At 48.9% G+C, this 13,861-nt stretch overlaps 1 protein-coding gene across 1 annotated transcript in view; it reads right to left on the reverse strand.

The window, feature by feature from the left end:
- The window catches only part of CACNA1I (calcium voltage-gated channel subunit alpha1 I), a 166,020-nt gene that overhangs the window by 11,860 nt on the left and 140,299 nt on the right, over positions 1-13,861 (reverse strand). Inside the window, exons 19-28 of the mRNA XM_059817088.1 lie at positions 12,308-12,376; positions 11,158-11,342; positions 10,693-10,819; positions 9,450-9,575; positions 8,871-8,960; positions 7,697-7,889; positions 6,453-6,604; positions 4,645-4,754; positions 3,903-4,036; positions 3,086-3,156 (exon numbers count right to left, since the gene is read on the reverse strand). Of these exons, the coding sequence (XP_059673071.1) occupies positions 3,086-3,156; positions 3,903-4,036; positions 4,645-4,754; positions 6,453-6,604; positions 7,697-7,889; positions 8,871-8,960; positions 9,450-9,575; positions 10,693-10,819; positions 11,158-11,342; positions 12,308-12,376 (1,257 nt within the window). The remainder of the gene's footprint in view (positions 1-3,085; positions 3,157-3,902; positions 4,037-4,644; positions 4,755-6,452; positions 6,605-7,696; positions 7,890-8,870; positions 8,961-9,449; positions 9,576-10,692; positions 10,820-11,157; positions 11,343-12,307; positions 12,377-13,861) is intronic.

A 13,861-nucleotide genomic window follows, 5' to 3' on the forward strand; every position in this document is an offset into this window, starting at 1 on the left:
GAGTCGAGAGAAGAAGCAGAGCTTCCTTTGCATCTCATGAAAAGGTCAAAGCCTGATTTGACCTATTGTTAAACAGCAGCTGCTGTTTGGAAACCCCCCAGTAAGAGGATTGTTGCTTCATGGTGAACAAAGGCAGCAGTGCCACCAGCAATATGGGCACTGCCTCCAAGTCCTCACTCTCACAAATCACTGCTTGCCTCTGAATCTCCTGCCTCCCAGAATGTGGGGCAGCCAGATTATATGTGAGGAGCAGGAGAGGGTTTTGGAAGAGGTAGGCTGAACAGTAACAGAAAATGCCAGTAACTGTTCGCACACTGTCGGTGGAGCAAGACAAGGCAGGGAAAAATTAAGGACCTAACTAGTATATGGGTGTTTTTGAGACACTGCACAGTGTCTGGTCTGAATGCAGGCGGTCACTGCACCTTTGTTTGGATCATCCATTTCAGGAGTCTAATTCAGTCATTGCAACTGCAGTGCCATCCAAATTCAGGAAAGAAATAAATGATTTAGCCCACCCACTCCCCTGGGCTGCCAGATCCTGGTTCCCTACATACTCGGTGGAAGGAATTGTTTTTGATGACTAAATTGGACACCATAGTAAATACTGTGAACATGCACCTCTGGGTCTGTGTCTACAGGGCATTAAAAAAACATCAGTTAATAAAACTTAGCTAAGGGCTACATTTCCAAAGGGCTCTTTAAAATTAAAGCTCTATTCACTATTAAGAACAGTTGCAGTATGACAAAGACAAGAAGGGAATTGAAACAACTGGAGAGGCCTTATATACCATCAGCAAGCCGAAATCCCTGATGTGAGTCTGTGCTCTAGGGACATAAAGAGAAAGGTCGAGAGGAGGAAAAAGCGCAAGGGAAAGGACAGCTTATTTTAAACTGCTTCTTTTGGCAAAGCCAATAAATCTTGGAGAATAATATTACAGATAATTCAATTGTCCCCTGAAGACCCAGTGTGTAAAATACAGAGACTAAATTCAATCTTTTAACAGTGAAACTGGGGGGTTTTAGCCCTGCTTTAAGTGCAGATTTTTACACAACTTTAACTATGGAGTGATTTTTTATCCCTCTGTTATATAACTTTATTAAAAGAAGCGAACCTGTTACAGAAGGAAGTAAAAGCCAGTCAATAGGAAGTGGATTGATCATAGGCTTTGATGCTGGAAGGATTAAGCACTGCTTGTTATTAACTTCCAGGGAATACCTAGAGGCCAGACCTTTAGACATCTGTTTGTGAGGGTTTTGTGGCACATATTAATGAGCTCCAAAAGACCTGACCTACTGTCTTCGTTAGCAAAGGAGCTGTAGGTGAACGGGAGACAGAAAAGCCAGAATTTATGAAGTATGGAAGAATATATTTGTGGTTTGTGGCTAGGACCAGAGCAGGGCTCAGAGGCTTGAACTGAGGTCCCAGCTGTGCTTTTTGCTGTCCTGAGCAAAACACTTCACTGCCTGATGACTCAGTTTCTCCATCTACATGACAGGGATATGAACATTTCCTCCTTTCTTATTTATTCTCTATATTTTGGGGGTAGAAGTTGGGTGTCACCGTTCAAGTGCAAATATACTGCAGAGTCCTCTTACCAAGGGCTTCTGGATACTACTTCAGCCAGCTCTTAATATCTGTGTGCATTTATCTGGGTTGCAGAATAAACATGCCACAGACATGCAGACTCTGAAGAAAAATCGCTTGAGAAAAATCAGCTGTTGTGGCTTCTGGAACGGAAAAGAGCAAGGTGCAAAGAAGCTGCACCGAGTCAGCCTGGGGCAGCAGAGCCAGAACTAATAAATGTTACTGGCCCAAAGCTGCCTGCTATAAGAACACCCTTAATTTCCTGTTCCTTCCATTGTCCAGTGTATCTCAGCCTCCAACTATCCTGGGTGACGATATTATTATATATCCTACATAAGAATTAGATAATTATTATTATTAGACAAAACCACAGATTATAATGTTTCATAAAAAGCATGGAAGATCAGACAGCGCTCAGGATCCATAAAAGATCACAGTGTCTCCTCCTCGCTTTTGTGGCATGAGATTCCTCTAATTCAGATTGATATTTATTGTCACCAACATCAGAAGTAAACTCCTTGGTTAACTACTCATGCTGTTTTCAGATTGATTCTCAGCTCTGCGTCACTCACCAAGACTGACACATTAGCTGGTAAATCAACTGACAAATGCCCGTGCATTTTGATATCATGCAATATAGCTGACTGCTCAGGGCCTGCCAGGGGAATGGTCTGATATATGATCAGTAGAGCCACTTGGTGCCATTACTCTTTGCTTAACAGTTCTCCCTTGAGGATCCGAAAGGAAGGGGACCAGTCTCCCTGGATGCTCATCCATCACGGAGGATCCTCACAGTGGGCTTGAAGCCTGTGTAAAGCACCATGTCAGCATCTCATTCAGGAACAGCTGCCGCTCACAGCTCATGAAATCCTTCTGTCTAGCTGTCTTGCAGCAGACACTTAACTACCGGCTGCATGAGCCACAACAGAGTGCGTCACTGCTTCTCATATGTGAGAGGCTCAAAACACAAAGGGATCCAGGAGGAGAAAAGAAGAAAAGAAAGTAGGAAGGGGGAGGCACTGGCTAAGAAAAGGAGTGACGGGAGTGTGAATGAGAGGGGGGAAAAAGGGGGCACATGCAGAGAAGGGTGAGAGGATCAGAGACGCGAAGACCTCCTTTTCCTCCTGAAATGGTGCCAGTCACTCTTTCCTTCTTATGGAGAGGGGAGAGAGGAGCTGGGGACTAGCCTCAAACAGTTAGACTCTAGCTAGACATGATGGGAAGAAATCCGCCGTTATCCAGGAATCAAGCCTTATTTCATTCACCCATTGGAGAACAGAGATGTGAGGTAAGCTGTACTCCCATGACTGACATGATAACCTGGGCAACACATATCTGAGGAGAGCTGTATCCCCATGAATGACATGAAAACTTGGACATCACCTTCAGGCAGTTGCCTGCACAACACAGTAGACACCACATCTGAGACTCCACAAGAATCAACCTTTTGGAAAAAGGGTGCAGAAAAGGAGAGCCTTTGGGGGAGCTGGTCTGTTTTACCTGTGGCAGGGCTTGAACAACTGTATCCAGCAGTGCTCGCATTCCTGTGGCCATCTTCAGTAGCTTCAGGACTGCCACAACAAGCACAAGAGAAATGTTGCTCAGACTGAGCTCAGAAGATCCATCCTTTGTGTGATTTACTAATGGCAGTAGCGCAAGACAGATGTCCTGTCTCTCCTTGCGCTAGAAAAACTGGATTGTCCCCCGTGGCCGCCTCCTCCCTTTTCCCCACTTCTTTTGTCTGTACCACCCCAGTGGTTCCTCCTCCTCCAGTCCATCTCCTTCTTACTAAATACTCTGTTTCTGCCACTCATGCCTATCGGACTTCTGCTTCATCCAGACAGTCTGGCCAACAGCCCTCTTTTTCCCAGCAACGTGTATCACAATCGTCCCTCTGCTCTGATTTTTCATTCCATCACTTTCTCTTCCTCCAGTCAGCTTAGCACATCTTGGCCACCACCAGGAAGATTCAGTCCCCTCCCTATGCTAACTTCAATCTGCTTGGTGGCCCCTTCTCCAAAAACCACTGCCATACTTGCCCCATAAAAGAATAACAGGGAAAGTTCAGCTCTTGCATGATCTGCTCACCCTCTTGGGTTCTTCACCTCCTGTAAAAACCACTGCATCTAAATGCCTGGCTAAAGGAAGCCAGAAAAACCTTAGCCTCCAGGCTGTCCTTCATCACATCACCTGCCTCCCTCCCAGGACTAGGGACAGGGCAAGCCCATGACTCTACAACCACTGCTCAATGAGTCATGGCACCAAGTCCCACTCCATGGCCACCTACAACCCTGCCTCTGGCCAGTGTCTCTCTCACCCCGGGCGATACGCAGCACCCTCATGATCCGGATGATAGTGGGGTTAATTGGGAGAGCAGCATTGATTTCAATCTCTTCCAATGTGATGCCCATGACAGACAGCAGCACAATGGCCAGATCTAGCTGGTTCCACCTTAAGAAGAAAAATTGAAGAGAATAAAGGAAGATGGAGTTTTTTCATTTCCCTGAAAAAGAAAGTGAATCTTCTCCACTTCAACCTAAATATTTCTCTATGTATGAGTTCAAGGCCCCACGCTGAGTCAGCCTATATGGGCTTTTGAGACAAACAGAGATTCACTTTGCACACACCCTGAGCAGCCAGAGGCAAGCCAGCCTGATCTGAAAGCATGGAGCTGTGTTACTATGGTGCTATGCTTTGACTAATGGGCTCAGCTTTTTATGGCCTTACTACCTCAAATCAGCTTCATTATATACGTTCTGCTTCAGCATGCTCCCAGTTTGCCTCAAGGGCAGGAAAAAAAATGGTGCTCTCTAACCCCACCTCCTTTGCTTTCTAGCTTAACCAGTAGATGCCAACCAAGAGGCAATTTTTGGACAACTCTTACTATTGCCTAGGCATCGTGGCTCACGTGGGTTGAGGCTAGGTCCACACTGTGCAGAACTAGGAGGCAGTCAGGGCACTCTGCTACCACCTCACACTCCAGATAGGAATCCATCCTCAAAACCTCCACCCCAAACCCAGTTGTCCCACACCCATGGTTGACATAACCCCCTGCTCACCTGTCTTTGAAGAATCGCCGCAGACCGAATGCCACCAGCTTGAGGACTGCCTCTAACACAAAGACGGTGGTGAACAGGTAGTTGCAGTACTTGAGGGCTGTCTCCAGGGACTGCCAGCAGAAAGAGAGGGTAAAGAATTGAGGCAAAAGCAACCATCAAGCACATAACCTGTGGAAGGACTCTCCTGAGTGCCAGGAATTCACTGGGAGGTGGGGAAGCTGCCCCATGCCTCCTACCTACTTGAATGTGGAAACTGCCTACTAAGGGCAACCACCAGCTGGCCCCTCTGCCCCATGTTGTTCTCAGGATTGGTTATTGCTCCTTTCTCCTGTACTGCTCAGCATAATGGGGAGGAGGAGGCTATTGCAAGGAGAATCCACCAAATACCATCAGCCTCCTCTTCTGCCAGTAGCCCATGCCACCTGGATGCCACCATGTTAACAGCACTGGCATAGCTATCAACCAGGAGTGAGGCACAAAGGTTACTCCAGTTGTGGATACATGTTGTCTTTGATGGGAGGAAACCCCTCTGTGCCTTGGTCTGGGCCAGGCATATGTCATATCTCTTAGCTGTTGGGCTTCTGGTTCTTTTATGTACTTCCCCTTCTCCACCACTGAGGACCAGTGTGAGCAGCAGGCAGCATTTGGTGGCACTTCATACTGGAAGTGTTCAAAGTGCTTTGGCAAGATTCTGGAGCAGAACCTGACAGCAGGCTGGCATGACTGGACCTGTGTTCCAGGGAAAGGAGCTGAGGAGTAAGGAAGAGGAGTGAATTGTTCAGGAACAAAGGCCTGATGTGAGGATGACAACAGATAAAGGTTGAGAGTTCCTGCAGAGTAAAACTGGGCACCATCAAGGGCATGATAAAAGCTGGGCAGTTGGGCAAGATGGGCAAGAAAAAGAGGACCCTGGCAGTGGATTTGTATGAGGACACGCAGATTCAGTTCCTGATCAAAGCCTGAGCTAGCCTGGACAGCATCTGCTCAGACACCAGGGCTGTCACCTAAACCAAGTGTCTCATGAAGAGAAAACTGAAATGCCACTGGGCAGATGTCATGATAAATGCTTTGTCTACATATGGAGGCAGAAAGGTCCTTTGATATGTGCAGCATACATTTTTTCCATCAAAGGCATCTAGAGTTTTGCCAGGAACACTGAGAAGTACATGGTCTTCCCCAACCAAAGTATAAAACTTATTTGGCCTTCAAGGCCCTTTACTGGGAATCACCCCCTGCAGCTGAGAGAGGCTGGGCTTTGGCCCTGCAGCTTCTATTACAGAAAAAAGGTGGCTTAGTAAAGACATGCCATCCCATGACATACAACCAGCCACTCTAGTCCTCTCAGCTCAGGCCATATGGCAGGGGAAATGGACTGACGTTTGGAAATCCAATGCAAAGCCTGAAGCTCCCAGAACACTGCTGCTTCCACCCCTCCTCCTGTTAGGATCCAGAGGAAGATACAAAGCAGACCAGGCAGCTAAATTTGGGTGACCCACATATCCACTTAATAATGCAAAGCACAGAGACTTAATTGCACCATGCTTTCTAGGGGCCCGACTGTTACTTAGATGCCTTCTCTCTACTGATTTTAATGGATAACAAGTGTCTGAGTAGGGGCTACCTTTCTGGATACATATGAAACTCCTCACATAACTTTGCCTATTACGTTAACTCTTGCAACACTTTGACAGTATTTTTTTAGAGACACTCAAGTGCCCTGCCTATGCTGGTGGGCAGCGATCATCAGAGAGCTGTAGCAAAATAACATAATGACTAGACCCAGGGCTTATCTCCATGATCTCACTCACCATGGGTTGGTTGTAGTGCTCCAAGGACATAGTGACCACGTTGAGGCAGATGATAAAAGTGATGAAGATGTCCAGATAGTGGCTGGTGCAGACCGAATGAATAAGGAGGCGTATGGGGCAGTAGGTAGCATAGTACGGCAAACGCTGCGCCTCTTCAGTGGAAAGAGGGAGATGGGCAGAGTTAGGAAGAAATTGGAAGAAAGAGAGAAATGGGTAAGAAACACTGAAGAGGGAGCAGGCATAAAAGTGGTGATAGGTGTTGAAAGAAAAGGGAATGATGGCAGGAAAGAGAAAGAACAGAAAGGGTAGGTAAAAGATACGGGACAGAGGAAGGAGGGAAAAATGCAAAAAAGAGCAAAGTAGAAGTGGGGAAAAACGTAAGTAGAAAAAGACAAGGGAAGGAATGCTAGAAAGAAAATCTGTTAGTCTATGTTTGTGGAAATGGTGCTAAATCAGCATTTCATGCCTCGGCAAATTAAGATGACAAATGATAAAAGGGAGCAGATGGTTCCAGGAGAGGCCCCAGGGTGTCACAGAAGAGAGGGAAAAACTAGAGCAGAGGAAGGGAGAGCATGGCCACAGGCTGTGAATGGAAGAAAACCATCAGTCTGGGGTAGTAGGGATGATTTCCAGGGGCAAGTGTGCTGTTGCAATTTTTGTCTAAAAGTAATACAGAAGAGGACAGAAACACCAGGAAGAGGGCTTGCTTAACCCCTGAGAGTCTGAGACCCCAAGGAGTGACACTGCAACATTGATGGAAAGAGCCAGGAACAAAACACAGGGGTCTTCCTCTTTTTTTTCCCCTCCCTCTTTAAATTTGGGTTTAAACACAAAGGATGGCCTAACCATGTCTTCCCCCAAACATCAGCTGGGTTGCAGGAAGCCCTGGTGGGACTATCCCAAGCCCAGGAGGTGTACCGATACATGCACATCCTGTGCCAACAGTACACGCCAGCAGGTGCACAGGTGTATTTTTGGTACATGTTATCTCCTGAGGGGCAGGGTGCTAAAACCCCAGAGGCTTCCCCGGAGTCCCAGCAGACCTCGTCAGCCACCCTTCTTCCCCAGACCGCCCCGGTGAGGTGTCTAGTGACACGGCAGTGGCATAGGGAGGAAGGCTGAGAGCACGGCCACAAGCAATGCATTTTGGAGACCAGTCCGTCAGGAAAGAAAAAGAAGAGGAGAAGGTTTTTCTCAGAAAACCTTGGCCTACGAACCAACCAAACACTTAGGCTGTGCCTTACTCCTTCGCTTCTTCTCCAGGCGGCGCAGACGCTTCTCCTCCCGCCGGCGCGCCTCCTCAGCCTCCTGGTGCTGCCGGCACTTGTGGAAGTTCTCCACCACCACCCCCACAAACATGTTGAGCACAAAGAAGCTGACGATGAGGAGGAAGGAGATGAAGTAGAGGAGCATCCAGGGATTGTTGTTGGTCACCGGCTGGAGGAGGGGGAAGAACAGAAGCAGTCAATCAGTTGGATGAGTGGTGGTATGGAAATGATGGGGGTGGGACCTGCCATGGTGAATGGCTGCTGGAGAGGTGGTGAGGGGTTATGGAAATCAGGGGAGTGGGCTGGGAAGAGCTGGGGCTACAGGCAAGGAGGTTTGTGATTGGCTGACTGGATTTCAGCATCAGCTGGCGATTGATGGGATGGGTGGGAGTCAAGGGCACAGAGTCACCCACCATTCAGGCACAGCCCCAGCAGTAGGGTGAATACAACACCAGTATGTAGTAAAATGGGTGGTCCAGGCACCGGAACACCTTTGGCTGAAGAACAAGTAGAGACCACATCTACACCCCACCAAAATGGCAACGAGACCAGAATAGAAATGTCATTCAGGCTTGGAGAGAAAGGAGGCCCTGACTTTGACTGGGTCACCTGACAAAAAGCCTACAAAGCCAACAGTGGTGCACCTTGTGCAGAGGTTCAGAGGTAAATGGAGCATCATGCCCGAGGTTCAAGTCTGTGCTACTGCATCCCGTGGCATGTGCCTACACTGGACACTATCAAGGTAATTTGCTTTAGCAGCAGAGGAATAGGGATGCAGTGGGCAGCAGCCAAACAGTCCCTGCTTTACAGGGTATTAAAATAACCATCTGTGGGCCAGGAGTGAGCCAGCACGCCCAGAAAGGCACATTGTTGCTCCATCATTACAAATAGCAAAGGCCTGCTATGACATCCAAACTGAGTAGAGGGTGAGAATTACTACATATACCCACTGCACAGCCACAGCTGCACCTCCCTGCATGGACCAGGCATGACCATGACTCCTTGCAAATAGGTGAGCAAAGGATTCAGAAGGGCACTGGAAGGGACTTTTGGTTTGAGGAAGGTGTCTGAAGCAGAACGTTAAAATGTGCTTCTGCCTTACTAGCCTGAGGAAAGTGAAAAAGGTCCTTTCACAAGGGAGTCTTCATACCTGCTGGTCAACAGCCACAGCATCCAGTCCATTATACATAATATTGACCCAGCCATCCTTGGAAGCCAGAACAAAGAGGGACATCAGAGCCTGCAACATATAAAGCAAAGCAGATGTGGAGCAGGTGCATCTGGCAGGCTGGGAAAAAAAAAATTGTGGGTTTACGCTCCAACACACACAACACTGAAATACTCCTCCTGCCTGTGTCTCCGCACACATCAAAACCTGCTCCTTCCCCCGCAGAGGAGAGGGAGGGGGGACAGGAAGCCATGTGCAGCCAGACCCACCAGAGGAGAGAGGTTGTGAAGAACATCTGCTTCGCAGCAGGAGGAAAAAGAAAATCAAGCTCTCTGCTTGCCACCACTTCTCTTCCCCCTGCAACCTGTAAGCATCGTCCTGATACCGACCCACTAATGACACAGCTTCTGCATGGATACCCATGCCAAATAACTGCCTCTCCTGGCCCAGGGATTCAGGCTTTCCAGGCACTGCATCTGTGCCCCAGGGAGGGGTACGTATAGGAGGAGACAAACCCTGTGCTGGGTTCCCATCAGAGAGGGGGACTGTGGGCACACTCACCTGTCCCAGGTTGTCAAAATTATACTTGTGGTGCACCCACTTGTAGTTGGCGGCCATGCAGTCAGACCGGTTGGTGATGTTCCTGATGTCGACTCCCAGGCAGTGGTAGAACTTGCCCTTGAAGAGCTGCAGGAGATGAGTCACCCCATCAGCCCCTTTCCCCACAGGGTTCCCCACACTCCCTGGGACGTGCAGAAGCTCGTGAGGTGGTGGGTGGGCTGCAGGGCTGCAAGCCAGGTGGAGCATGACAGGTAGGGAGGACCACCAACGTGATATAGAGCACAGACTCAAATATTGCTAAGAAGCCAGAGCCACCCTTGTAAACCCACACCCAGCTTTTCAGCCTCTTACATTGCCCCAGGCCATCAGTGACTGTAAGTCTTTACCATCTGACAGACTTTAGGGCAGCCTTTCTGGGTGCAATTAGAGCCACCGGCCCAAAAGGAAAAAAAAAAAATCTTCTATTCAGTCCCCAAGAGGAATCTCCCCTCCCTACTTCCCAGTTACTGAGAGCTGATGGGAAAAGAAGATCTCATCTGAGGGTAAAGAACCAGAAAAAACATCCCCTGCTTCTCAGATACTTTTTTTCGCAAAACTGCACTGCACTGCTGTGGCTCTTCTGCCCGGGGCTCCTTTCCCCATATGGAAGGTACTGGATTGTGCGTTTGTACAGATGCATCAGAGCAGACTAAGTATAGTGCATTCCCTGAGATGGAAGTAACGCCCAGGCCCTTGCTCCTCTGCAATGCAACAGCTGAAAAGAAAGCGGATTAAATTTGAAAAAAAAAAAAAAAAAGAAGGTTGTGGGTGGATTTAGGGCTCAGGGTGAGGGGGAGAAACAGAGCTGACTGGAGGCAGGGTTCGTGCAAGCAGGCACTGAGCTGCTTGTCCTTGTGGTGTGACATGGACGTGCCCAGTGAGCCCTGTACTATGCCAGCCCTGGGCTCTCCCTATAACGCTGACCTAAACCCTGATCCAACTCCTGCCAGGTGTGAGCATTAACTCCTGTCTCACACACCCAGCAATGCCTGCACTGCCAAGCACCTGGCTGTCCTTGCCAAAGGCCGAGGGGACATTATGGTGGGAGACAGCTCATGGAGGAAGTCAGGTGTAGAAAATTTCCTGGCTTGCCTGTCCCTCCTGCTCTGCTGGGTTCCCTGTGCTTGTTGTAGCACCTGGGGGTACAGGTGCCCATGGTAGGGGTGGGGGCATGGGGGCTGTCTGACAGGCAGTAACAACCTACCTGCACACCCAGGATACCGAAGATGATGAAGAACGCACAGCAGATGAGGACAATGTTTCCTATGGGCTTGAGGGAAGAAATGAGCGTCTCCACCACCAGCTTCAGGCCAGGGGCTCGGCTGATGACTCTGGAAGGGAAGGAAGGGGAGGGGTGACAGAGGGACAGGGCAGGGATGTTTGGCCTAAGCTAAGCATTTTCAGCAGCAGCGGACCCCCGCTCTCCCTGTGCAGTGACCCATCAGTGGGGATCACTCTCCTGTGACCAAAAAGCCTCTTCTGTCCCATCGGTTGGTGGTCTGATGAGGTACCTCCAGGGCCAGAGCCATACAGGTAATAGGAACCTCCCTGTGGCTTATGGCTTGTCAAAGACCACACTTTGCCTGGCACAGTGGGATCTGACTCTGGGACCCTTCCAGGGGGGCCTGGTGGGAAGAGGGGGCTGAGCAGGGCTCAGTGGGGCTCTGACCGGAGGGGACGTAAGGTGCGCAGCAGCCGGAGGACTCGCAGCACCCCCAGGATTTTGGCACCACCAGCAGAGGCCACTGAGACCACAATGTCAATGAGAGACACGAAGACCAAGAAGCCGTCCAAGATGTTCCAGCTGCTGCGGAGATAAGCCTGATCCCCAAAATACAGGCCTAGAGAGACCACCTGCAAGAGAGGGGAGAGCAGAGGGGGTTACATGGCTCCTCTCCATGTTGCCTGGTAGAGGGCAGCTGTGGAGAGAGGGGGAGGATGGGGAACAGTTATCAACTCCACATGACACTGGCATGTTGTCTTTTCATCTTTTCCTTTCACCTGGAAGGCTATGCAGGAAAAAGTCTTTGGGGAAAGTGGTGGCCTGTAACTCCAGAAATAACAGGGCCATGGTGTACTCTCACCTTTCCTCTGCCTCCCTGAGCAACAGGACATTGTAGGGAACATGCAGGAGAACTTTCCCTGCCATACCACAGACCTAGGGCAAGTCTCCCAGTACAGAGATCACCTGGGAGGTAAAATTGGGCACCAAACGCCATACTTTGGCTCCTAAGGGAGTGGTTCAATTCTTAGCAGTCCTCAACACTAGCAAGTGCTACAGACATCGCTGGTCTTGAGGAGAGCTGAACACCCTGAAAATCATGGCCGTAATCTAGGTATGAATTTTAGAGGGTTTAAGTTCAGGCACCTATTTTTTAGACTATCTTTACCTAGTTTTGGGACTCTCCCAATCACAAAAGGGCAATAACAAGATTTCCCTATTACGGTAAAGTACTTAGACACCTATTAAATAATTATCTCAACTAAGAGCACGTTATTCATATTGTTATTTTCCCCATTCTTGCTCCAGGAGGAAGGGAACAGACATTTGACATTATTACAAAATCCATACCTGGAGGCCAGCTATTCCTCCCAGATACTAAGATCCCTTTAGATTTAAAGCCTAGGATAAACATCCCCTCCATGCCTGACAAGAGAGGACTCAATCCCAGGCAGTGTCTGCCTTTACCAAGGTAGAGGGGAAGGACTGGCACACTGAAAAGATGGAGAGATTTTAGAAGGGTGCTGAGCAAACATGAACCACATTGTTCCTGACACTGGGAAAAGGCTCTGAGCTGTTCATGTCCTCAGTAACTTACCTTCAATGTCATCTCAGCTACAAAAATTGCTGTGAAAATGTAGTTGGACACAGTGAGAAAGATTCTCTCCTAGAAAAGAAACAGAAAAAGGCCTTAAATGTATCCTGACTTCTTGATCTGAAAGTTGGAGAAATAAGAGAGGTGCCTTTGGCAAAGGTCAGTACTGGGCAGCTTTTAGCTCACACACCTTGGCTCAGCCCTGTGCCACAGCTGGGACAGGATCCTACACAACTCTGCAAGAGCACAGTGGATGGGATTTGCAATGCATCCTGCAAATCTGGTTTCAAGGCACTCTCTGCCCAGTTCTGCCAGTGCTGCTCAGTCCTGACCTGCTGCACTGACCTGGGACTCCTTCCCAAAGGGCTGCTGGGCACTGACCACTGGACTGTGTGCAAGTGCAGTAGAGTCTGGGGTTCAGCTAAGGAAGACATGCAGAAAAAGCCATTTCACTTGCCAGCTTGAGCCATCTCCAAGATAGCCCAAAAGCAGCATACACGAATGATGACATGCCATTCCTACAGAATGGAAGTTACTTCTATCTTTCCATTCTCAATCTCTGTCCCTTTTGCCAGTCATCTCTTAACTGCAGGTGTCTTAACAGCAGTGTGCCCAGGTGGCCAAGAAGGCCAACGGCATCCTGGCTTGCATCAGAAATGGTGTGGCCAGCAGGAGCAGGGAGGTGATCATGCCTCTGTACTCGGCTCTGGTGAGGCCGCACCTCGAATACTGTGTCCAGTTTTGGGCCCCTCACTACAAGAAGGACATTGAGGTGCTGGAGCGTGTCCAGAGAAGGGCGACGAAGCTGGTGAGGGGTCTGGAACACAAGTCTTATGAGGAGCGGCTGAGGGAGCTGGGGTTGTTTAGCCTGGAGAAGAGGAGGCTGAGGGGAGACCTTATCGCTCTCTACAACTACCTGAAAGGGGGTTGCAGAGAGGTGGGTGTTGGTCTCTTCTCCCAAGTGACTAGTGACAGGACTAGAGGAAATGGCCTCAAGTTGCGACAGGGGAGGTTCAGGCTAGACATTAGGAAAAAGTTCTTCACTGAGAGAGTGGTGAAACACTGGAATAGGCTGCCCAGGGAGGTGGTAGAGTCACCCTCCCTGGAGGTATTCAAGGAGCGTGTGGATGTGGCATTGTGGGATGTAGCTTGATGGACATGGTGCTGTGTGGTGTTGGGTGGGTTGTGGCTTGTTATTGTTGTTGTGTGGCGTGGGTTTTGTGGTTGTGTGTTTTTTTTTTTGTTTGTTTTTTTTTTTTTTTTTTTTTTTTTTTTTTCCCCCCCCCCCCCCCCCCAGGTTGGACTCGATGATCTTACAGGTCTTTTCCAACCGTACTGATTCTGTGATTCTGTGATTCTGTCTGAGGGACTTTCTTACTCTCCAAGAGTATTATAAAGTGGGCTGCCCCATTATAAGACCCTGCAGGGGAAGCATACACTATGTGAATTACTAATACTTGAGCATTTGAATAGATGAGTGGGAGATGGTGTTTAATGCTGAAGTTCTTCCAGAGGTCATACCAGTGCCACGAGCACTTACAAACCTCTGTCAGAGGT

The sequence above is a fragment of the Gavia stellata genome, chromosome 4 (assembly GCF_030936135.1).
Source record: "Gavia stellata isolate bGavSte3 chromosome 4, bGavSte3.hap2, whole genome shotgun sequence".
NCBI lineage: Eukaryota > Metazoa > Chordata > Aves > Gaviiformes > Gaviidae > Gavia > Gavia stellata.